At 44.2% G+C, this 26,011-nt stretch overlaps 4 protein-coding genes across 4 annotated transcripts; 1 reads left to right on the top strand and 3 right to left on the bottom strand.

Moving 5' to 3' along the window:
- Nucleotides 1–1,700: 1,700 nt before the first annotated feature.
- On the bottom strand, nt 1,701–2,639 carry LOC126047008 (olfactory receptor 4Q3-like). The gene has a single exon (XM_049820146.1). The coding sequence runs from the start codon at nt 2,625–2,627 to the stop codon at nt 1,701–1,703; it is 927 nt and encodes a 308-aa protein (XP_049676103.1). The 5' UTR covers nt 2,628–2,639.
- A 4,300-nt stretch (nt 2,640–6,939) lies between these two features.
- LOC126046984 (olfactory receptor 4S2-like) lies at nt 6,940–7,887 on the bottom strand. Its single transcript, XM_049820099.1, has one exon. The coding sequence runs from the start codon at nt 7,876–7,878 to the stop codon at nt 6,940–6,942; it is 939 nt and encodes a 312-aa protein (XP_049676056.1). The 5' UTR covers nt 7,879–7,887.
- Nucleotides 7,888–11,664: 3,777 nt separating this feature from the next.
- On the bottom strand, nt 11,665–12,615 carry LOC126047322 (olfactory receptor 4S2-like). Its single transcript, XM_049820828.1, has one exon. It carries the CDS (start codon nt 12,598–12,600, stop codon nt 11,665–11,667), a length of 936 nt encoding a protein of 311 aa, XP_049676785.1. The 5' UTR covers nt 12,601–12,615.
- Nucleotides 12,616–18,778: 6,163 nt separating this feature from the next.
- LOC126047049 (proto-oncogene Mas-like) lies at nt 18,779–24,098 on the top strand. Its single transcript, XM_049820214.1, has 2 exons — nt 18,779–18,898; nt 22,119–24,098. The coding sequence occupies exon 2, from the start codon at nt 22,137–22,139 to the stop codon at nt 23,091–23,093; it is 957 nt and encodes a 318-aa protein (XP_049676171.1). The 5' UTR covers nt 18,779–18,898; nt 22,119–22,136; the 3' UTR covers nt 23,094–24,098.
- Nucleotides 24,099–26,011: the final 1,913 nt, after the last annotated feature.

The following is a 26,011-nucleotide window of genomic DNA, read 5'->3' on the forward strand; positions in this document are numbered from 1 at the left end:
GGCTAAGGTAAGAAAGGTCTTTGACATATAATACATACTAAGGTCAAAACCAACTAATTCTTGTTTCTTGTGGGAGGGAATTCAGCAGTTACACCAGTTAGTATGAAACGTGTTCTTCAGGTCTTAGAAATTAGTGGTGAAAGACCCGTTTCCCATTTCCAGTTTCTTCTTCGTGACAGGAGACCAATCATTCTGTCACAGCTACTGTTCTGTTCTGCTAGAACAGCGGATTTCAACACAGGCAGAGTTGCTTGCTTTCCGAATTGGGAAATTACCTCGGTGTGTGTTTCAGCAGTTCTTGTATCACCCAAGCAGAAGCTGCTTGTAAGTCTCTCTGGTAAGGACTGGGTTACTTGCCACATTTCCCTACAGACCTTTGATCTCCCGATGTCTATACAGACACTTTAAAGTTCCATTGTTAACCTGATGCAAGCCTTTTTGGAGCTGCTTTTTATTTTTACAGGGCCGGCAGTTACCAAAACTGGAATAAGAGTATTCTGGGATTCCTAGACTGTAATGTTCTAGTTCTACATTGTCCTGAAATGATGTTTTGCTAAATTTAAGCCCAGTTTTAAATATAAACTGACTTTGTCTCTGTTATTTCAGATAATTCACCAAATGCCTGTAAGAAGCAATCCAAAAACCAAGAAGCAGTCTAAAAACTAAACGGCCTAAAGCCAGTTGCTGTGGACAGCAGAATCTTCTTTTCCACACACCTAACGGGTTTGGAGCTGAAGTAGAGGAAATTATTTTATTTCACCAACAATGTGAAAAGAGGAATCACTCCAGAGCTCCTTTCTAACCAGATTTTTGGGGTAACAGTAGGTAATATCTTAAGAAGGGATATGAAATGTTTTTGAACAAGTTGTAATCACTTGCCGTGGCAGAGAAATGGCTGTGGTGATGGGAAGAGTCCATCCATTTTTATGAGAAACAGAGGAACATCATGGAAACAAACATAAAAAAGCAAAGACAAGACAACGGGGGGGGAGACACTGACAAAGACCACAGTTGTTCAGGTCTTTCTGATTTGTAGTTCAGGGAAAAGAATTATGCCTGCCTTTAAAATTTCTCCATGTTTCTTAATAAACAGTAACAATATTAGTGCAAGTTCTGTTGTGTAACGGTGGTTTACTCTTTCCAAGCAATGTTCAGAACCTGCTCAATGTTTCCCACTTGTGCAGATCCAGTGCACAAAGAGTTGTTATATAGACTCTACTATATTCCGCAGCGTAATTCCTTTTCCCTCAGAATTTCATCCCAAACATCTGAGCTCAGCCCGAGCAAAAATTCTAATTCACTCACTGCATAAAGCTGTCATTCTGTACTCAAGAGTTTGCTCCTCCTGACTTCTCTTTGAGGGTGCAGAGAAGGATGTTCCAACTGTCATCAGAAACTGCAATTATGATTGCAAAGCTATGTGAATAGTAAAAATCTTTAAAATGTCTCATCTGTCCTGCAGCAGTGAAAAATCTGTAGGTGGACTAAGGGGACCTAAAGCCCACAAAACAGGCAAAAGTACCAATGAAATCTACAGCTCTGAAGAAACGCAAGGTTAGGTAAATTCCTTAACCGGAACGAAATGTTCTTTGGATTTCAGATACCGCCATACACGTTGGATTCCACCCCTGTTCCCCTGCCCCGATCTGCCATCAGTCTGTAGGAAAGTAACTCCAGGTTTGCTGCAAACCCAGCTTGTCTCAGAAGACTCTGCAGCGCTTCCACAATTTCCACATGGACGCCTTCACCTCGCTGTTCCTCAGGGTATAGATGAGGGGGTTCATCACTGGGGAGAAGACAGTGTAGATCACAGAGATGTGCTTGTCAGAGGGGAAGGTAGAAAAGGGACGGAGGTAGATGAAGATGCAGGGTACAAAGAAGAGGGTGACGACCATCATATGGGAGGCGCAGGTGGAGAGGACCTTCCAGTGCCCCTCAGTGAAGTGGACCCTAATTGTGACCAGGATGAACATGTAAGATGTGACCAGCACCAGGAAGCAAACCAGGGATATTAAACCGCTGTTGGAAGCCATGAGCCACTCAGTGACATAGATGTCTGTGCAGGCAAGCTGAATGACAGGAGGCACGTCACAGAAGTAGCTGTCGATCGTGTTAGGGCCACAGAAGGGGAGCCGGACTATGAGCAGCGTCTGGACAGTGGAATGGACGAAGCCCCCTGCCCAGCAGGCAGACACCAGCACCCAGCACACTTGCTGGTTCATGATGGCCGTGTAACGCAGGGGTTTGCAGATGGCAGTGTAGCGGTCATATGCCATCACGGTCAGGAGGAACATCTCGGATGCCCCAACGAAGTGCAGAAAAAACAGCTGGGCTATACAGTCTTCAAACGCGATGGCCTTCCTCTGGGAGAGCAGGTCCACCAGCATCCTGGGAGAGGTGACAGAGGTGCAGCAGATATCTATGAAGGACAAATTGCAGAGGAGAAGGTACATGGGTGAGGACAGCTTGGGGTCAGTCCTGACTGTCACAATGACGAGAAGGTTCCCCAGCAGAACCATGGCATAGGCCAGCAAGAAGAAGGTGAAGAAGAGGACTTGCAGCTCCCTTGTATCAGAAAGCCCTAGGAGGATGAATTCGGTCACCTGGGAGAAGTTTCCCAGTGCCATCGCTTCAGCTCAGGCTCCCGTAGCACAGGTGTGGGGGTGAAGTCATGGGCTGACCTGGAAGAGAAGGGGATGTGCTACAGCTCCAAGGTTCATGGATGATGAGACAAGGATGCATTTGCTGCTGTTCTGCCTGCTACAGAAAGCACAGTGTCACATCATAAATTATGGCGAGCAGTGTTTGCAAAGAGCACTGTCCGCCTCTCTTCTCCCGTCTTCCCACTCCCATTTCAGGTTTCTGGCCCCTCCACGCTGACCCTCACCCCTGAACTCACTCTGACCACTATTTTTCTGCATTGTAGCTGGTGTGACAAAGTGTATGCTCCCATTCTGTCAGGGAGCAATCACGTCCTACTCTCGCAGGACAAGAGCCACAAATGCTGGAAAAATGTTGTCCTTTTACCTGCTGGGAGTTTAAAGCACCACAATGGAAGCAAATACTTGCCACGCTCAAGCATCGTGTCTACAATATATGGCTTAGCCATGAGCTGGTCCATGTGCTACTCCTAATTGCATTCCTCTAGATTGATGAAAGGGCTCTCCAGTTAGCTTGTCCACTCTGAAAGTAGACATAGATGCACAGAAACCAGGTCTGGGAGGTTCTTCACTGATTTTCCTCTCCATTGAGCTAGCAGCTCTTTAGTAGCTTCAATGCTCTCTTAGGCCTGCTGTTAACGGAATATGCTCTCCTGAAGAAATTGTGTTTTCTAACGTAACAGAAGCTGCAAAATTCTGCACAAGTTTTCTACTCCTTTGTCACTCTTAGTAATTTTTAAAGTTCTTCAGTGGACAAATACACTCACTGTCTTGTGGGGATTAAAATGTGACCAGCAGAGGAATGCTCATTTTAATTTACAATCACACCAGAAAATTCTTCAGCTGCTCATTTCTGCCTAGGAGTTTATAAGTCAGCAAGCAGGAGATTACTACTAAGAAAGCGGTGTCTGTTTTTCATATATGCCTCTTGCCTTTTGCTAAAACCTGAGCACTTTCCTCAGGTCCTGCTCTATTCTCTACCACTTTCTGGTAGTTCTCAAAGACTGTTTTTCTTTCCCATCAAACAGGTTTGCTTCATGCATAATTTGGAATATATGTCTGCAAATTACAGCACTAGTTTAGAAATGATCCCACTTTTTCCCCTCTGCTTCTCCCAAGGGCTCAGTAGTCTTCCAGAGCTAGCACAGCTGCAGAGAGGGTCAACTGCCTGTAGTGATCCCTGATGTTGTACTAGACGGAGACCTGCAGAACAGGCACCACAGTTTGAGCACAACAGCTCTGGCTCCCTGTATAGTCAATAAAGAGGAATACAGGCATGACTTGATTTACCTTGTTTAGATCATTACACGACAGTGAGATGACTTATACCATAGAAGATAGTACAACTGTCCTTGAGTATAAATGGAGAGCAGATACCTGCCCCCTGCTAAATGTCTATGACGCAATCAACGTTAAAGGAAGCTGCCTTGAAGGATCCAAATGACTGAAACATCACAGTAGTATTTAAATTTTTCTGTATATTTTTCAACAGATTACCAAGCATTTCTCTCTGCCTTTCACATAAACAGACACAACCACACACATGCTTTAATATGCCATGGCTGATACGAAGAATGTAAGCAAAGGAGAGGAAAAAATGGTTACTACTGTACCCAGTTACTAAATGTTGATACAACATGAACTTTCAAGTCTGAACTCCACAGCATCTGTTGTCTGAAAACATTTTAAATCATTCACTCCAAATCTGTTTCAAGTTCTTCATCCAACAGGTCAGGCAATGTTCCCGTCTTATTCCTCCTGCTTGTAACTGCCATATCATTGCTCTTAAGTTTCTTGTTGCATAGAAATTTGTTTCAGGAGGTGTTCGAGCAATTTTTCTTTTCCTGACAGGTTACAGTCAAATTTTGCTGTGATGGTATCAATGTTCCATTTTTCATCTATCATTCAGAAAGATCCAATGAGGCAACACCTCCAAGGCTTTCTGAGCTTACCTCTGTGTTTCCCGTATCTTTCTTCTCCCTAAAGTCATCTCACATATAAATACTCCTGTAACATACTGGGTACTAAACATAGGCAAAAGATAGTTTTCTGCTAGTAGAGTTGGACCTGTGAGAACTGTGTCATCACCAAACTCCAGGCAGCTACCCGAGGGCCTCATTAAACAGTTTTTGTGGCTGTGTCCCATGGTGTGCAAGAGCACACCAATTTGCTCAATGACCTTCTGTGCGTGGAGTCCCAAGGGTTGGTGGAGAGAGGATCAGACACCACGCACTTCTAAGCACTCAGAAGCCCTTTGTATGAAAAAAACAAGTCTCTAGTAATAAAAACATAAATGTAGTGTTCTACTACCAAACCCCACATCGAGGCAGTGTCAAGCACCGGGAAATGTTGCTTGAGATCAGAGAAGCTGTGCAGCTGGGACAGGTAGCATTGGTGGGAAACTGCAGTCACTCTGGGATCGACTGGATCAGTGCCTGATCTCAGGATAAGATATAAACTAATAGGAATGTTCATTCCCCAAGACAAAGGAAGGTCTGGGCAGACCAAAGATGTCAGTGGTGATATGCCACTGAGAACTATGGCTCAAGTTCAAATCCACTTGAACTGATTGTTCTGCCCATGATGTTAATTGGTAAGAGATCCCCCCTGTCTTTATCTCAACCCACAAGCTTTTTTATCTCATTTTCTCCCCCTGTCCTGTTGCAGACAGTGAGTGAGAGAGGGGCTGGGTGGGCATCCAGCAGCTAGCCAAGGTAAACCCACCACAGGGCATGAACTTTAAAGACAGTCAACTAGTCTGAAAGCATGCAATCTAGAAAAAGAAGAAATGTGATTACTGAATTTTATAGCCATTTCTCCTACACCTACAGGAGGTGAAAGGAGTAGCCTCTTCCAGTGAGGAAGAACCTGGAAATCTAAAAAGGAAATCTTGTACTGAAAGGTTTGCTTACTCTTGGAAGCTTGCTACCACCATCACTCTTTTGTGCAGAAATGTAAGGAGATGCTGCTTTCCAAAGCTTTTAGGAGCTAGTAGGAAAGAACAACCTCTCAAAATACTTGGTTGTTTCTCCTAATGCCAAAGAAACCTAGAAAAATCATAGAATCATAGAATTATAGCATCATAGAATGGTTTCAGTTGGAAGGCACCTTCAACATCATCTAGTTCCAAAGCCCTGCCATGGGCAGGGACACCTTCCACTAGACCAGGTTGCTCCAAGCCCCATCCAACCTGGCCTTGAACACTGCCAGGGATGGGGCATCCACAGCCTCTGTGGGCAACCTGTGACAGGGCCTCACCACCCTCATAGTGAAGAATTTCTTCCTTACATCTAATCATCTAAATCTAGCCCCTTTCAGTTTCAAGCCATTACCCCTTGTCCTATTACTATAGGCCCTTGTAAAAAGTCCCTCTCCGGCTTTCTTATAAGCCCCCTTTAGGTACTGCAAGGCTGCTATAAGGTCTACCTGGAACCTTCTCTTATCCAGGCTGAACAACCCCAGCTCTCTCAGCCTGTCTTCACAAAGGAGATGCTTCAGCCCTCTGATCATTTTTGTGGCCCTTCTCTGGACTCGCTCCAACAGGTCCACGTCCTTCTTATGTTGCAGGCCCCAGAGCTGGACACAGTACTGCAGGTGGGGTCTCACCAGAGTGGAGTAGAGGGGGACAATCCCCTCCCTCAACCTGCTGGTCACACTGCTTTGGATGCAACCCAGGATACGGTTGGCTTTCTGGGCTGCAAGCTCACGTTTCTGGATCTTGTTGAGCTTCTCGTCAACCAACACCCCCAAGTCCTTTTCCATGGGACTGCTCCCAATCCATTCTCCACCCAGCCTGTATTTGTGCTTGGAATTGCCCCAACCAATGTGCAGGACCTTGCACTTGGCCTTGTTGAACTTCATGAGGTTCTTTCTCATGGTCCCACCTCTCAAGCCTGTCAAGGTCCCTCTGGATGGAATCCCTTCCCTCCAGCGTGTTGACCGCACCACACAGCTTGGTGTCATCAGCAAACTTGCTGAGGGCGCACTCAATCTCACTGTCTATGTCACCAAGATACAGCTACGAGGTGCCTGAAGGTACATCCCACAATACCATCCTCAGTGCTCAGGTTTGGTAGCTGGCAACAACCTCACATCCTTTTAACTGACAGTTTCCAAAGACAACAAGTTACATAAAACCATGAAGTTAGTGTCAGCCCTATTCTGAACAGCTGTGCTAAAAACAGAGCAACATTACTGGAAAGTCTCTCCTGAATGCTTGTCTTTCCCTCCCGATGGTTTCTCAAGCTCACATCATCTTACAAACATGCCCTGTGTAGTTTCATTTCTCACTCCTCTTCACTTTTCTGCTCCACAACTTTTTCATGGCATTTTTCACCTCTTCATTTCGGAGGGTGTAGATCAAGGGATTAAGCATAGGCGTGACAACAGTGTAGAACACAGAGACCATCTTGTCTGCTGAGAAGGTGGTGGAAGGGCGCATATAGATGAAAATGCATGGCCCAAAGAACAGAACTACAACAGTGATGTGGGAAGTACATGTATAGAGTGCTTTGAGACGCCCTTTGGAAGAGCATGTCCTCAAAGAAACCAAGATAACAGCATAGGACACAACAAGAACAACAAAACAGCTCAGGGAAATCACACCACTATTGGCAGCCACACTGACACCGATGATGTAGGTGTCAGTGCAGGCCAGCTTCAGTAAAGGGTGAACATCACAGAAATAGTGGTCGATCTCATTGGGCCCACAAAACGGCAGCTGAATCGTCAACAGGGTCTGCACCACTGAGTGTACAAAGCCTCCCACCCAAGAAGCTGCCACCAGCCAGCCACAGACACGCTTGTTAACAGTACTCGTGTAATGAAGCGGCTTGCATATAGCAACGCAACGATCATAGGCCATCACTGTGAGAAGGAAGATCTCAGTGCACCCAAAGAAATGGCCTGCAAATAGTTGAGCTATGCAGCCCACAAAAGAGATGGTCTTCTTCTCAACAAGAAGGTCATAAATGAGTTTGGGAGCTGTGACAGTAGAGTAACTGATGTCTACAACAGACAAGTAGCTCAGGAAGAAGTACATGGGAGAGTTCAGCTGTTCACTTGTCTTTATAGTAATGATGATAAACAGGTTTCCAAGAATTATAGCGGCATAGAAGACTAAGAATAATGAGAAGCACACTTTCGCTACTGTCTTATCTTGTGTCAGTCCATGGAGGATGAACTCCGTCACATTGTTTTTGTTCTCCATAGACACCATGTAGACAGGACCTGAAGCACAGAAAAGAGACACCAGCTATGGCATTAGACATGGGACATTATCAGTACACATTCATACTGACCACTGGTATGTTAAATATTAAGCATATGTCCTTTGCTGTCTTTTTGGGACAGTTTCCATTTAAAGTCAATGCTTCCCTCAAGGAGTAACAGGTGATATCCAAATCAGAATGTATTATTGACATCTATAATAACAAGCTTAGATTATTTATTTGAGGAGGGTGGTAGAAATAATACTCTCAAGGTTCCTAGTTCTCACCTTTGCCTCTTTTAAAAAAGAAGACTAATTACCAGGTCCCCTCAAGACCCACTTTTACCCTATGTTAGTTTGGAAATAAAATTTGACCGAAAGAGACAGTGCAGCTAGAATTCAAGTTTCAACATTTTGAACATGGCCTGAGGAAGGTCCTTGCGTAAGCAGCGATTGTACACTCCTCTTCAGTCCTCTAAAGGATTGCAAGAGAACTACTCCTTATTATCTCTCTGGCTGTGATAGACCTGAATAAGTTCAGTCACAGAAAGAGCTGGCCAGTGTTACAGTACATGAATGAACTAATCTGGAGCTAACTTGCGTTAATAGTGCATTAGCAGGGGTTTGTATACCTCACCCAGGCCCTGGACTTAGTGTGGAACACCTCATAAATACACCTGTAGTGACACCGGGGGAATGAATGCACCACTGGTGACCCTCCTTTTCTCAGAAACACCCACGATCTCACCTTTGCGGCATTCCCATACAGTACACAAGTATCGCTAGTGTTCGATTTACACATGAAGATAGAGGTGGCAAAAGTGTAATAACCTTGTCTACGGTATCAGCAAGCCCTTTGGGGTCTGAATTCTACCTGACAACCACAGGACACTCAGTTCTTTCTCCTGAGCTCTCTGCCTCAAATCCTGGCTACTCCCCACCGCGGGCAGCAGAGGAAAGGCTCTTCAGTGTCTCCATCACTGTCTCCGTGCCCCTCCACGAGCAGAGAGAAAGCACGGTGGGACAGACCAAAGTGTGTGTGTCATGGCCGTTGCTGCCTGACACGTACGGCTCAGACGGTGTAAGATCGAGCACATAGGCAGTGCCGTCATCGGCTCCTGAATCCTCTCTGTAACACTGACGGCATCCTTTTGACAGGTCTTTCTGGAAACGGCATATAACGGGAAAAAGGCAAATAAGACAACAACTAGAACAAAGGCTGAAAAATCTGTAAATCTGTAATTGAATTTTTTCTAATTCATAAAATGGACCTCACAAAAGTCACTCAGCAGAAATGCCTGTTTTCAAAGGTAAGATTTCAGTCGCACTTGAGCAAAACAAAGGAACAATATCAGAAAACTTACACCGTTCGTATTTGCTAGTCTCCAAGAGTTCACCTGCTATTGCTCCTCTCACCACTTTACGTGGTTTCATCAGAACGTCCTAGCTGCAAGTTGCTGCTTAGATGTTGTGAAAGCAATCCATCTCTCTGCCAATTCTGAAACCTACGGTGGCTGAAAAGAACAGCCCGACTCTCCATCCGCATTTCTCATTCTGCACAAAAACAGCTTCCAAGAGCACCTACAAGAACAATTATCTCTCACAAGATGGGGAAATTGTAGCAGAAATATTTAAAGTAAATCACACAGCAGAAGCACAAGACTATCAGGAGTAATGAGATCCCAGAGGCATAGGAAGTTTTGTCAGAAGTCATCAGTAGACAAGGAGCTAAAAATTGTACTTTGGATAGCTGTTAGGGTAGTCTCTGGAGAGTGATGTTGGTGTGGTCATCTAGACTGTTACATTGCACGTGGGTTTGCTTGCTTACTTGTTCGTTTGCTGGCTGGCTTTAGACAGCATTAGCTGTCCAGATAAATAGACTTTGTTTACTATTGGACATGTATTTCTTCTGGAAGCATTTCTGGTTCAAATAAACATGACACCTGGCCATTCGCAAGATTTATATTCACCTTACCTTTGCAATCAAAGATTCCTGAAGTAAAGATGTCTTTTACACAGGACATTTATACAAATTCTGCTTTCTGTCTTAAGCTAGTATTTCTCATATGCATTCATATCTTATTAACTTGTTCTTACCATTGCATGTTGACAGCACAAAAAAGTATCACAACTGTGCTATAGACTGTTATCGACATCCGCTACACGAATTTGAAACAAGAAGTAAACCAGGAAATTACCTCAAAAATTTAAAAAGGGTTGTGGTTAGTCCTCACTGCATACCAGGTATTTTTAGTGAGACAATGCAAAACACAGAAGCAACTCTTTAGCCCAAGTATTAAGTTCTTATAAGAATTCTCTCTGAAGTGTAGAGGACCCTAATGTTGTTTTCAGTGACACCTTCCATAACTTATGATCACATATTTGCCCAGCCGAACCCAGAAGTGGGACCTCCAGAAAAAAACCCTGGTGTTCACCCCAAAAACATTCTTTAAAAATCTATTTTTAATATATATTTATATATATAATTTTGCATATATATAAAGTTATAAGCCCTAGCTTGGGCTGGGAACACCTTGTAACCTTGAATCCTACTTAAGTCATGTTAAGGTTTAACACAGGTGCAGGTGTTTATAGGGAATGTAAGTGAAGAAATAAAAGTGCTTCAGTTACTTTTGGATGGCACCAAGGAGGTCTTTTCCTTCCTCACTCAGCTGATTTGGTGGTTTTCTGCTGGCAAGGTAGGGGCTAGGGTCCCTTATCTCATTGTAGCTCCTCAGGTAAAGACCCGGAGCTGCTATAGCTTATCACCCTGTGACAGCTTTGACTGGCACCGAACTGGTTTGGTCTTTCATCCTCATGTTTCTTCTCTTTCCTCCTGCAATAGTAGGTGTACCAGCTGTTCCCATGGAAAACACGCTTCTTCCCTTGTGTGGGTGTGTAAATGTGTTCTGTTGGGCTAGGAGTTGTCTTGCATACTGGAATAGTTCCTAAACTTTTTTTTTTTCCATTGACACATGAAATTGTGCCTCCAAAATGCCTTCCTTGGTGACTACTTCATTTTTTATAGGGACCAAGGTGTCTTTCATTAGATCTATGATTCTGTGTTAGTCTCAACATCAAAATAAAAAACCTGAGTCAGAGCTGAAGGATGGAGAGGATGGTTGGAAAGATAGCATCAGTGACAGGTGAAGTAGAATTATAGAACAGTTGGGGTTGGAGGGAACCTTTGAAGATCATCTAGTCCAGACGCCCCTGCCACAGGCAGGGACATCTTTCACTAGATCAGGTTGCTCAAAGCCCCATCCAACCTGGCTTTGAACACTGCAGAAAGGATTTGTGGCAGGGGAAGGGGAGAAGCTTCCCCTCCTGTTACCTGCGTCAGCAAGTGACCCAGCTAGCACCTAATATCAGGTTTTTAATTGCTAACCCATAGATTCAAGATACCACAATGTGGTTCTCATAAAAAGGCATTTACTGCAAGCAGAAAGGGGCCTCTCTTTCCAGCAGCAGGTGACCATAGTCCTCTCTTTCCCAGCTGAATGGATTACAGAGCAGATGGAGTTCATCTGAAAGTTTATACCTGAGTACCAGGAAGATCCACCGGGACAACATTTTCAGTATTTTTTATAGTATTTATTTAAACTTTGGCGTTTCTTGTCACAGAGTTCACAATGTCTTTCAAATCAGAAGATGAACCTTCAGTGTCTTCCTAACCACAACAGGAGCTAACAGCAAGCTTTTCTTTGAAAGGCAGTTTTGGGGGAATTTTCACAAAAGAATTTATAGTGATAGATGCTTGATTTTCTCCAGTCCTTTGGAAGTGTTACCACAGTTCTACACCTTTCCTTTTTCACTTCCCAATTTTCTACTCCACAGTTTTCTCATGGCACTCTTCACCTCCTCATTTCTTAGCGTGTAGATGAGTGGGTTCAGCATGGGCGTGATGACAGTATAAAACACCGCCACGCTCTTGTCCTCCGACAGATTGCTGGACGGACGAATGTAGGTGAACGTGCATGGCCCGAAGAACAGAATCACCACAGTGATGTGGGACCCACAGGTGGAGAGGGCCTTGTGCCGCCCTTCGGCTGTTTGACTTTTCAAGGAAACCAGGATGACAACGTAGGACGTGACCAGGATGAGGAAACAGCTCAGAGTTATCATCCCGCTGTTGGCAACGACAATGATGCCCACGGGATAGGTGTTGGTACAGGCCAGTTGTAGTAGGGGGTGGACATCACAGAAGTAGTGGTCGATCGTGTTAGGGCCACAGAAGGGGAGCTGAGTGGTGAGAAGAGTCTGCGCTATGGAGTGCACAAAGCCTCCCACCCACGAGCCCATCACCAGCCGGCCACACGCACGCCTGGTCATGAGGGTGGTGTAGTGGAGAGGTCTGCAGATGGCAATATAGCGATCATAGGCCATCACCGTGAGGAGGAAGATCTCCGTGCAGCCAAAGAAATGTACCCCAAACAGCTGTGCTATGCAACCCACAAAGGAGATGGTTTTATTTTCAACAAGGAAGTCGGCGATCATTTTGGGAGCTGTGACGGAAGAGTAACAGATATCTACAAAGGACAGGTAGCAGAGGAAGAAATACATGGGGGAGTTCAGACGCTGACTGCTAATTACAGTGATAATAATAAGCAGATTTCCCGCCACAATAATGACATAGAACAACAGAAACATCACGAAACATGTTTTCTGCAGCCCTTGATCCTCTGAGAGGCCCAGAAGAATGAATTCCTTCACACTGCTTGCATTCTCCATGTTGATCAGTTGGGCGGCAATATTCAATGTACAGCTTAGGCACATGGAAAAATAAAGACAGACAAATGATTCATCAGGTTTTTTCATTATTAAAAATTAATTCTTTATCAGAAGTGCATACACACTAAGAAATATATAAGATTAGTATATGAAGTGTGGTTTTTGTTGTTTATTTTTTCTTCCCCCCCTATGTGTTTAATTCTCCTTGCATGAGACTTCAGCCATACCTGTTACCACATTGAGACAGGTGCATTCTGGGATATGTTCCTCTGTCCTGGTCCTCCAGGATTTTGAAGGACTGGACCTATGGCTGGTGTGCTAAGGACAAGGCTAGAGTGTTCACCTCGAGCACTACAGGGGCTACAGATGTTTAAAAGCATGTTTGCCCTCAGTGTAGACCAAGTCCCTGATAACAATCTTTGTAAAAACAGTGCCTTTAAGAACACCTAGAAGTATTCCTTGGAATGCCAATTTATTTTATAAGTAAAAATTATCTTTGAATTGTTCAGAGAGGAAATGAAACAACCCACAGAGGAAAAAAAATCTCTTCTGTGTATACATTTTGAAACATAAATTCTCAGCTTCATGGGCTGAACAATGAGTTCTGGGGAAGTTATTTATCAGGGTGAAAACGGCAGACAATTTCACATATGACTTACTCTAGCTTGTTCTAAATCTCAGCAACGTTCCTTTGAGAGGAAGGAAGAATGAAAGGATCTTTTCAGATCTTCTGTCACAGCATTGTACGATTTTTACTTTATACTGATTTGTGATACACTCTGCGGGATATTCTCAAGAGCGAATTTCTGTTTAGTGAAGCCAGTCTAGCTGGTGGTCTCTCTATAAGCAGAACAGCTAAACTAAGGTCCTTTACAGAACCCTTTCTTTCTCCATAGACTAAGGGGAGCCTAATTAAATTAACATCACCAGGGTAGAGTTAACTTCAGAGAATAATCCTTTTTGTCCCCTGAAAGTAGCTCAGAGCTTTCTATAATGCCATCCCCCCCCACACCTTTTTTTTTTTTTTTTTTTTTGTGCTATGGCTGAACTCCATATCTCTAGGCTTTTATACCTCTACAGTTTCTCTTTTCAGACACGGGCACATTCCATTGTGAATGTGGTTTGGCCTGTTCCAGCTATAGCCCCTGGAGCAGTACATGTCACTAGTAAATAAATAATCTACATCTTTAAAAAGACTTAGTCCTTAACATTACCAGCTGGCCATTATGCACCTGGAAACCACTAGATTGAACTCTTTACAGAGTTTAACCAAAAAAAGGCACCTCTTAAAAACTGATTATCAGCTGTATGGGATTCATCCTGGTATGAAAACATTCCCAGTCAACTGCTGTAAAAAATTGTCATTTCAAGTCCTGCCGAATGAAAGCACAAGCAGTTCTCCCTGTTTGTGCAGGTGATCTGAGCAGATCTGTGGAATGATTCAGTTAATGCAAATTATCTAGTACCTATTTAAGATTACAGCAAATTCAGAAACTCTTGTGCAGGCAAAAACTGATCAGGCATCCACAGGAAACACTGAAATGGAGAAAAACCAAAATTGCTCTCAAACACACAAAGTAAAGCCTAGAGAGGAAGTTGGGAAACTCAGGGACTTTTTCTGTGCTTAAGGTTGCACTAACAGTGGGTAAAAGATATTCAAGAAGGGGGGTAAAATTTACACGGATAATTCCTGTTCTGATATATCTCCAAGAAAAAAAGATCAATAAGAAGAATGTGATATCGATTTCTACCTAGTCTTAACCGAGTTGTGATCCTTTCCATTCCTCCTCTTTTCACTTAGCACTGACATAGTTTTCTACCGAAAACAGGACAAAATGGGGACATATTTATGGCTGTGCAGTAGCCAGTGGGAGAGAAAGAGCTGAGCTCTATCTAGGCCACAGCAGAACTGGAAGCAAACCCCACCAGTCTCGGTGTCATGTTTAGGCAATCAGTGGTTCGGAAAGGAGTGACCAAGAGAGAAATGATCAAGGAAAACTATATTGCTGAATAACAGCAGATGGGAAACTTCTAAGCTAAAACAAGGTGTATATTTTTGAAAGGATTGTAAAGATACGACCCATCCACAACAGACAGCTTTACTGTTTGTCCTTCTTGGTAAGGTCCCTGTCACCACCACCAAATTGCATTTTACAATATATTCATCTCCCTCATTCCATCCCATTGACTTATGTCATGTAGGCACCTATATCTGAGCCAGTCACATACATCCTTTATTCTGCCTTTGCAGGGCAATTCATGACCAGCCTCAGGTGTCTACTGAAAGATGTGATGAATTACATGCTGGAGGTGCCTATTTCTTTCTGTTGACTCCGAGAGGATGGCTAGAACGACTAATTCAGTAGAGGATTCCCACATGTCTTACCCCTAAAAATATCTTTTCAGGGAGAGACTAGAGGTACATGATATAATGCAATCAATTGCAAAATAAAATAAATACAATGTGGACTGCTAACATTTCAAAAAGGATGAGAAATTGCACCATCTCCTTATTGCAAGCATTATTCCCTAAAATCTCAGGTGGTTAATGGGAAACAAAATAACAAAATAACCTAATCTGGGACTACAGAACTAGCTCTGTACATGGTTCCAGCCAAAGATTGCCATAGACTGTTGATGAATTTTATGAAAATTTCTTTCTGTATTTTCACATTTGTTCAAGAAGAAGGGAAACAAAAGGGGAAAGGAAATCAGGAAAAGAAAAGAAGAAAGGAAATTAAAAAAAGAAAAGAAAGAATCCAGAGAACCTGGAGAACTTACCTCCTCTGTGTTTGGAGATCTAATTTTTTGTGTAAGGGCTGTATGATTTTATCTCCTCAACACCTGCCTTCCCTGGTAGGAATGTGTTAGAGCACACAGGCTTTGAAGAACACAGAACAGCTTCTGGAAAGCTTCTAACACTTGCTTAGGAAGTTCCTTTTACTGTATAATCCCATCTGATTTAATTTCTTGCTTTCCTGCATCACAAGTGTATCTTGGTATTTTCTGCCTATGTGAGAAGTGCTTTGATGGGCTGTCTGGATCGTGTGATGCATTCAGAACCCAGCAGCAGAAAGAAGGCTGAGAAGAAAACTGTTTAAGTAGCACTCTTTAACCCTCTCCAAGGAAATCTCCCACCTCAAGGGCTCTTGGGGCTGGAGGAGCGAGGCGTGGAGGCTTAATGAAGGGAAGGCATGAAAGGAAGGGCAAAGGAGGAGAAATTAATTCTGTCCTGACTGAAAAGTTTAGGCAAACATATATTAAAGAAATAGCTGTCAGTCAGTGATAATGGTATTATGAAGGCATTTCAGGATTTCTCCAGTAGAAATAACGGCCGATTAGCAGAATATTAAACTGGACAAGCACGTGATGTGACCTAGTCCAGTTAACCCTTTCCAGAGTCCTTCCTTAAGCCATGCATTATGGTTTTCCCAAGGCCCATGAGATCCACTGCTTTGGCTTTATAGCATTGTGCGTAATAAAACAGTACTTCACATCTTTGGGTATTCCAAAAAGAAAACACATAAAACACAAATCTTCCTTAAAAAAAAAAATCAGAGAGAGTTCTAGTACTGAGAGGGGTGCCATACTCTGGGGGTGGTAAAGAATTACCTCTCACAGTAGTCTTTTAAAGGGCAAGTTAGGCACACTTCTCTCAGTAGTGCTTATGATTAAGTTAAGTTTTCAGAGACAGAAGATTGCCTGGGTTACCTCTTGATGACTCTTCAAGTCCTATTTTGCATAAAATGTCATCACCGGCAACCCAGTGAACAAAGCCTTTTGCAAGAACTTGCACGTTTGTAGCAAAGGTCAGCTAATTACAAAGTAAAAAGAAATCCTTCTTTTGCAAACGGGGAAACCAAGGGAGGAAGTCAGCTATTTTATGCCCGTGGAAGTCAGCAGAGTTCAGTCTTTGTCACTCTAGGCTTTCCTATGGAAAGAAATAAATCTCTTCAGAAATGGATTCACCTGATCTCCCTTAGACCTGATTTTAGGATGGGATTAGCTCTGAAATAGACATCTAGATTTTGAACAAAATTACTTAGGGCAGACAAAGGCTGTGTCCAAAGAGTTACAGTCAATGGCTCAATGTCCAAGTAGAAACCGGCAACAAGTGGTGTTCCTCAGGGGTCTGTACTGGGACCAATACTATTTAGTATCTTCATCATTGATATAGGGCAGTGGGATCGAATGCATCCTCTGCAAGTTTGCTGATGACACCAGACTGAGTGGTGCGGTTGATACGCTTGAGGGAAGGGATGCCACCCAGAGGGACCTTGACAGGCTTGAGGAGTGGGCCCATGAGAAAGAACCTCATGAAGTTCAACAAGGCCAAGTGCAAGGTCATGCACATGCGTTGAGGCAATCCCCACTGTCAGTACAAACTGGAGGATGAAGGGATTGAGAGCAGCCCTGCAGACAAGGATTTGGGGATACTGGTGGATGAAAATTTGAACGTGAGCCAGCAATGTGCGCTTGCAGCCCAGAAAGTCAATCATATCCTGGGCTCCATATAAAGAAGTGTGACCAGCGGGTTGAGGGAGGTGATTCTCCCCCTCTACTCCGCTCTGGTGAGACCCCACATGGAGTACTGCATCCAGCTCTGGGGTCCTCGGTACAAGACAGACATGGACCTGTTAGAGTGGGTCCAGAGGAGGGCCATGAAAACAATCTGAGGGCTGGAACACTTCTCCTGTGAAGAAAGGCTGAAAGAGTTCAGTCTGAAGAAAAGAAGGGTGCTCAAGACCTTCTTGTGGCCTTTCAACATATGAAGGGGGCTCATAAGAAAGACAGAGAAAGGTTTTCCAACAAGACCTGTAGTGGCAGGACAAGGGGCAATGGTTTTAAGCTGAAGAGTAGATTTAGATTGGACACAAGGAAGAAATTTTTTATGATGAGGGTGGTGACACACTGGAACAGGTTGCCCAGAGAAGTTGTGGATGCCCCATCACTGGAAGTTGTCCTGGTTAAACCACAACAGAAGAGTTCAAGGTCAGGTTGGATGGGGCTTTGAGCAACGTGATCTAGTGGAATGTGTCCCTGTCCATGGCAAGGGGGGGTTGGACTACATGAGGTCCCTTCCTACCCAAACCATTCCATGATTCTATACAATCTTTCTGTCAAGAAAAGCCTCATCCTTCTTAAGACTTCCACAGCCAGAGGTGAGTCTATGAAACAAAACACAATAAAGCAAACAGATATGCCAATTCATGCATCAGTTCAACTCAAACTCATCCCTCCTTTGAAGTCTACTGTGTATTTTTAGGCTTCTGACTTACAGGTGTCAATAAATAGTTTCATCTGCTGCCCATTACTTTGTTTTGTTGACATTTCTTGAAATTTAGAATGGCCCAATAACAACTGGAAATGGAAGGCACAAGGGTGGAGGGTGTCTTGAGGGATTTTATGAAATGGGAAATGCCTGAGGTATGGCGAAGGACTGTGCTGGAAGACGGTGTGAAGTGGCGGCTAATACTGTGGGGTGTGAAGTTGGGGTTGGAAGAGCTCCTGACTTCAGAAGCAGGTATTGTGTACTGAAGGCAGCACAAGCAGAGGTTGTGCAATTGTAGCTGCTGAGGTACGGTAAGGCTACAGAGTTTGGGTGGACCCTCCTCCAGGAAAGGTTGTGTGAAGCATTTGGGACCAAGTAGGCTGGTAATTTGTGTCGGGAGAGGCTGTGGGGCAGAGGAGGACACCCTGTGGTGATGGGTGCCTTAAGGCCAGTTTGGCAGGGACAATAGGCCCTTGGGGAATAAGAGGTTGGGCTGAGGGAGGTTGTGAAATCATCAGCAAGCGTTATGGAAGAGGACTGACAATTTCTCAATCTACGTGATCCTGAGCAGCAGTAAGGCATCCTCGTCAAGGACTGTGAAACTACAGCCTCTCAGGGACACAGGTAGGAAATAAAGCATCAGTGCAAGAGGCAAGGTATAAGTTTGTACAGATGGTTCTTGCTTTCTTTGTATTGTGAGACTGGCTGAAGAAGGGAGAAGTAGTAAAAGAAAATCTCCTGAGACATGACAGTGACAGGTTCTGTACAAAGAGGGAAGTGGTTCAAATGTAAGTGACCACACACAAGCTAGATATTTCCCCAAGACAGTGATTGGCTGGCTGCTGGATGTCACGTTGAAAAGACCGTGGCTTTTTAAAGTGTCTAACTAGCCCAGCACTACAGTATGACACAAGGATTTTATCGGGACCATATGTCACAGACTTCAGGTGACAATTTTACCCAGCAGATCCGTACCAGCCAGCTGCTGCAAATCAGTCACTGAAATTCCAAGGAACCCACAAAAAGGTAAGAAATTCCTAGGTGGTATCTTTGCCATTGCACTCTGTCTAATGCTTTCTGTCATGCTTTTGGAGAGATGGTGAGGGGAAGGGAGGAGAAAAAAATGGATGAAAGGAAATCAAACATTTTATTCTCCTGCTGGTTAGAAATTCACTCTAGGTAAGAACTGGTCTTGATCATTTTCAAGATAAGGAGAGCTTCATTCTGAGGACCCTTTTCTATGAACAAGTGCTACTGAACGGCTCTAAATACATCTTCTGTAACATAAGATGTCATTATTCAGAAACCTAGCATTACCAGTTTGGGTCTTAGATGATCACTTAAGGTTAGCCAAGAACATACAACAGCATAAGTTTCTGTCCGTAGTCTAAAACATCTTTGTGGTGTCAAGGTTGTTCAAACTGACATCTGCCACAAGAACTATATGGTGCTCAGCAGGCAAACCATAGGAAGGGTGTTTAACCTCAAGGGAGAAAAAGACCACCTAGACTCAGCCTGCTTCTGTTTGATGCAAACTTTCACTAGTTTCATTAAGGAAGTAGACTCATGTCTTGAATGTGTCTTGGAGACAACAAGAAATCAGTTTGTCCAGGGTCATTCAATAAATATATTGGAACTGTGAGTGACTTTTTTGGTATTCTTTTCCACGGTCTACAGAATTCAGAGAAGGATTTCTTCACTTCCATTACAGTAGAAGGCAAAACTATCGATGTTTTGTCATTTGTCCACAGGGAGTCCATTACAGCCATATCTGTACATATCTTGTACATGATCGATGGCACAGGGACATGTCATTTAACATTAGGAAATACGCTTGATGAGTTTAAGTTAGACAGCTCACCACCTGTCATTCCCTGAATGCCCAGTGGAGAGAGACACAATTCTGGAGGATGGGGTCAATCGCCTTCTGGAGATGACTGCAGCAGGGAGGTAGAAGAGCCACTTTCCCAAAATGGGCACCGGCTCGGAAGGCTGGAGTGGGCTTAGGCAGAGCTTAAGTGACACTTGAATGTTCATGTCCTCTTCAAATCAATTGGAAATTTGCTTCAGGTTACACAGATAGCTTGTGGCAGAGGGATAGTGCTGCACTGGGAATCCTAAAGGTTAGGAAACCACTTAACCAATGGGTCTTCCTTTCTCCTCACAGCAGACTTGGTTCACAGAATTAGAGGCTGCTTCAGCTACTTCCTACTGTGAATCAAGGTCTGATAATTTGCTGCCACTGCAAAAGTAGGTAGCGAGGAAGTGAACAAAGTCTTAACGCTGTATCTTTTCAATTTGCTTGCTAGAAATGTTGGGGGAAGAGGTGGCCTTGCTAGTGAAGTTGGTCAGGCAGTACGCTGCTCTCCCCAGGTAAGGAAAGAGAAGGTGAGCTTGAACTCTGAGATGTTCCTGTTGTGAAACTGGGCTACAACAGAGATTCTGTGCATTCTGAAGGAGAATTTTTGTTTTCCATAGTCCCTTTCAGCATGTACTAAAATTCTTTCTTTAGAGACCATTAGTCTCTAAGGTCTTAATGTTAGAAGCACTCAAGGTCCCATAACAGCCGAGGATAGAATCATCCAGCTTCCTATAAAAGAGTATGATACAGTGCCAGAAGCTCCCTGGTTTCAGTCAACCCTAAAAGTTTCACATCCTGCAAGCCCTGGTGAAGTTAAGGGTGGAATTCACCTCGGTTATCTTCAGCTGTCCACACAATAATCCCCTCGCTGAAACTGGCACTCTGCGATGTACCTGCAGTCAGCAAAGACGGGCAGGTGACTGCACACCTACCTCAGACACATACCTTTGGATAAAATACATTACCGTTGGAGGTGTTCATAAACCTCCATTAATTCAAATGGCAGCTTTAAAGGCAATGTTAAATGAGATGTTTGCATTTTTAATGGTGAAAGCTAGGTGTGACAGTCCCAGCTGGACTGCCAGCCAAGCACTGCTGGCGTCCATGCCTTCCATGGGCTAATGCGGCAAGATTGTCTCCACCGCTCCAGGCGATCAGCTGGCCGAGGAAATTACCTGCATCATGCATTTACCTCGCCTCTGTCCATGCAGCACTGAAGATCGTGGGGGGGGGGGTGCTGAGATGAAACAATAATGATTCGACCTGTCACAATTTGCTTGTTTATGGAAGTCTGTCTCCATGTATGCTGCAGCATTTTACAAAGAGAGAACAGACTATTCATGCTGGTTAGACTGCTCAGTGATTCACATCTTCCCAGCTCTCCCCATTTTGACTTGTTCTGCTCTTCGTTTTATCTCCTGCTGTCTTTCATGACACTTCTCTACCTTGCCGTGTCAAAATTAGTAGCTGCTGGGGAGAGAGGAAAAGAGTCACAGTGTTTGACCTCATCAGACAAAAAAAGGGTGTGAATTCTATTTTTCAACCTTTTTTTTTTTTTTCCCTCAAGATTCTCATTCAGGTCCCAGTACATGGGGGAAGAAGCAGGGTGAACTGCCTCAGGGAATGGGGTGAAATAATTATTTGAGTCATAATTCCAATGTCCTGCGAGGGGCAGACATTTTGTCCCACATATGGTTCTTAGAGTTTCTCTCTGAGAAGAAAGTTATTAAGGGCTGATTCTGTCAGACTGAATTGTTTATTGTCTGTACATAGGGCTCAAGAGAACAAACCAACCATATTAAACTATGCTTTATTAAAATAGAAATCAGTCATCAACATTAAAAAAAAACCCAGCTATTTTGAGTACTCTCTACCATGTTTTCTGGGCATATGCATAGGACAAAACTCAATCAGCTTTCATGCTGATTAAAATTGTATGCTGATTGCCTAGAACTTTCACACAAGATTTGTGTCACATAATCCTAGCTACATGAAGCAAAGACAATTATCCTAGAGTTGTTAACACTGGTTTCTCCTTTTATTCAGACAAGAGGTACTTTTCAGACATGATTAATCTAAGCTGTAATTGCTTTTTTAAGATATTTGTTTCCCAATACTGACTGCAAAAAGGACCCTGAAGAAATGAATTTTTAAAAGGGAGAAATACAATGCAATCTAGCTTTTCCTACATGTCACATAGAATTTGGCTTTAGATACAGTGCTTTGAACAATGCCTCAAAGCTCTGTGCTCCAACGCCAAACACAGCAGTCCCTCCCTAAACCAAGCTTTGGCAACGAAGAGCTGGAACAAATCCAGAAACACCACCAGGTCACCATGAGGGAAAGTCACACTCTACTTACCGCCTCTCTCCTCTCTGCTTACAGGTCTGTCTGAAATCACTTATGAATACTTCAACTACATCAATCTTCCTCCCAACTGCAACCAGCCAGGCTCATGGGACTAACCAGAGCACGGCGGTGGAAAAGACGGAGGCATCGTACGCCGTCCTCAAGTTCATGGAGAGCTTCTGCCTCATCAGCGCCGTCTGCGGGATGGTGGGAAACGGCATAGTCCTGTGGTACCTCGGCTTTCGCATCCGGAGGAACCACTTCACTGTCTACATCGTCAACCTGGCCGCTGCCGACTTTGGCTACCTCCTCTGCATCGCCGTTGAGACGGTTCAGTACCTGATGCAGTTCAACGTGGGGGTGCAGTTCGGGCTCTTCCTCTTCCTGGATCTTTTCATGTACGGGACCGGCTTGTACCTCCTGACCGCTATCAGCATCGAGAGGTGCCTCTCCGTCCTCTGTCCAATCTGGTGCCGAACCCACCGCCCCAAGCACTTGTCCGGCACCATCTCCGGCTCGCTCTGGGCCCTCTCCCTGCTGCTGAACACGCTCGGCTACGTTTTGTGTACCGTTCGCCGCTCCGCCGGCAGCTGCCGGCTCCTGCTCATCGCCATCGGAGCCTTGGACTTCCTCTTCTGCACGCCCCTCATGCTGCTCTTCAGCCTGACCCTCTTCCTTAGAGTCAAGTGCAGCTCCCAAAAACTCCAGACGGGCAGGCTCTTCACCGTCATCATGCTCACCATCCTCTTCTTCCTCATTTTCGCCGTGCCTCTGGGCGTCCTGATCTTCTTTGACTTCTTGGGCTACAAGTTCCTCTACTCCCCGGAGATCGGCTTTGTGCTGTCCTGCGTGAACAGCAGCCTCAACCCCGTCATTTACTTCCTCGTGGGGAGCTACAGGGAGCGGAGAATCAAGTTCACCCTCAGGCTGGCATTCCAGAGGGCCTTTGAAGATTCAGCAGATGACAAAGAGGAACGGGAAACCCGTGACACAATAACTATGTCCTCCTAACACCCTGCTGTGCCTAACACAGTAATACTGGTCTGGAACTGAGGGCTGATAGTTTACCGAACCGAAGAACTCTGAGGTATTGGGGAAGGCTTTTCTCTCGAGACTTTCAGTATCTTCATTGTAGATCTCTACTCATCACCTAGTTATTTTAAGCTCCATCTGTGGTTCGTGGAAACATATATGCACCTGGACCACAGAAATTATCTGACATGTATTAGAACCACACTGAACATACCTATTTCTTTTCAGTGGCCATTAAATGATTTCAATACGATAAGGTAAAACGTCTTGGTGTCTGCATTTTATCAAAAGAATCCCACTCAGAATTTGCAGCTCACTCAATAAATCTCTGTCTTTCAGAGCACAACAATATCAAATTCATAAATTCTCAGGCACAAGTCTGTCTATCTCACTCGATTTTAAATATCTGTATCTCAGCAACACGTGCAACCTTTTGCAGCTCACAGAGTGCATGACTCTTTGCCTCCTAACACAAGCATTTCAAATAGTGAAGTGATTCATGCCCTAGAAGTTCCTTTCTTCTGTTACCTCGGGAGGTTTCCATACCATAGAGTTGTGATGCAGTTGAAAAGGGCTCCAACCCCTACCAACTTGCCTTACAACTTTATGCACTGAGTTGCATGCTCCCTTTTCTTGTGTTTCAAAGAAATACAGGGCTGGAGTTGCATATCATCTTAGCTTCCTCCAGCCCAGGACAGAGTATCTACATCTAACTACAGCATGCACTGGGTTGTTATTTCTTCCTTTAAGGACAGGTGAGAACCTATGGCTTCTAACATCTCCTCTACCAATAGAAATAAATTCAGGGATAGGGAAAAAATAGGAAGCAGAAGAAAGGTAAATAAATACCACAATTTGCAACAAATTATCCTCTAGACCCAAGCCCTTGAGATGCAAGATGTGATTATTTGAAGTGTTGTACTACCAGACTACATAACATTTGCTCTTTTAACCTAAATTGATAGAAGAAGGCAACACAGGTCATTTTCTTTGAGAAACCTTATGGATTTCCTCTTCATGCCTTCATCTGCAAATATTTTCCTAAAGGCAAGATGCATTCTTCTATTGTCAATTACCTTTTTTCTGTTCGTTTGTCTTCTTATTAATTTTGAAAAGCACCACTTAAAAAAATAGTGGTTTACCCTAATGCCTGTAGTTGCTTTTTGCTTCCTGTTTACAGTTTCTGAAAGCTGAAATTTGAGTTCCATTTCTACTATTCTTTAATTTTTAATGCTATTGTTCTGCAATGCACATATAGTTGATTCAGATTAGGTCTATGTCATTAATTAATTTTAGTAAGTTTTTTTTCATCTAACTTCTACTGCTGAGGGCAAGAGAGTATCCGTTTATCAGAAAACATGTTAAAAACGTTTTCTTTTTAATATTTGTAATGATTTTATCACTGGGAGAACTGAAACATTTCCGTTGTTATTAAAAATATCAAAATCCTTTTTTTAAAAGGAAAACAAATTGTATTTAAAAACATTATTGTGCTCAGAAGAAGCCATCGACTGATAAAAACATACAGAATATAAACTGTGACAAACTTTCCATCCTGACAGCTTGTCCTTAAACATACCCATCATGAAGACATGCAGCATTTAATGTGAACACATTTTACACATCACATTAATGTGAACACTTTACATCCAACCTTGGACATTTAAAAGGTGATGCCTGCATACAAACTACCATCGCAGGCACTCTCAGTCATCCATGGTAAAAGACAAGGATTCTCAGGGGCGGCATCTGCCAGATACTTGCAGCGTATCTCCCGTGGCCCAAAAGAAGTCAGAGATAGGATCTGCAAGTCCCAGGCTTTTCCACCCTGAACTAACACCAAGATAGTCAGCACAGCCTGCCAGGGAGAACGACCGCAGCATCTGAACTAAGTTTGTCCTCCGAATCACTCAGTATCTCTCTGGGAGGATGCCAGGGCATCCAGAAGATCAGCGGTCACGCGTGAGAAGGGTACGTTCCTCGGGAGCCACCAGCACCCTGAAAAAAGCCCACATTTCTGCTTCCCTGGGGACAGCTGAAAGGAGACAGGCAGCCCAGGCTGTAAGTGTTGAGTGCGCTCCTCAACGTGGTCCACGTGCCAGCGGCACGGGGTGCCTGCAAGGGATGGTGTCGCCTCTTCCCCAAGGGCAGCAAACCCAACTCCACTCCTCTGAGGAGTCCCTAGACACCGGAGTCTGAAATAATCTTGATTTTCTCATTGATTTCAGCAGAAGGCACACACATTACTCTTGGTATTTCTGTGGTGCAGTTAAAGCCTGGATGAAGGGATGTGTATGGACACGTGGACGCTCCAGAACAGTCCGCTTCTCACCACATGCAGGAGAGTGAAGGACTCTCCGGTGCTTTGATTTTGTTCCTTTTCCCACGCCTCTGTGCCCCGGTAGTTATCCCCACCCTCCCCTTCAAGCAACTACCCCGTTCTCCATTCCAAGAGCTCCTACAACAACCAGCCCACTTCTCTCCCTCACCCCAGCCTACCTCACACACACCTCAAAGGAGCAGCCTTCCCCTCGCAGCCCTCCCCAGCATCAGCTGCCAAATTCCTCCTTCTCCACCTTTCATGGAGATGTGGCCTCGTGCCACAGGAATGAAGGGGCAGCAGGTAGTAAGAGAGAGAAGGCTACGTCCTTTTTGGAAGAGGAGAGTCAGGGTCAGCTAATTGGAGGCAGAAGGAGGGGCAAGCACCTCTAGACAGCTTTTTTTCCCCACTATTTAGATGTTGCACCAGCTCACAGCCAAGTGGTGTCTTACAACCCACAGAGCAACTTGGGATCAGGCACAAAGAAGAGCAGAGGAGGTACAACAGCGCAAACAGGCTTTGGCAGGACTTGGTGGGGGAGACCTGAGATGTGCTGTAGAAACCCCACGTTAGGCTC

Source organism: Accipiter gentilis, chromosome 17, assembly GCF_929443795.1.
Source record: "Accipiter gentilis chromosome 17, bAccGen1.1, whole genome shotgun sequence".
Taxonomy (NCBI): Eukaryota; Metazoa; Chordata; class Aves; order Accipitriformes; family Accipitridae; genus Astur; species Astur gentilis.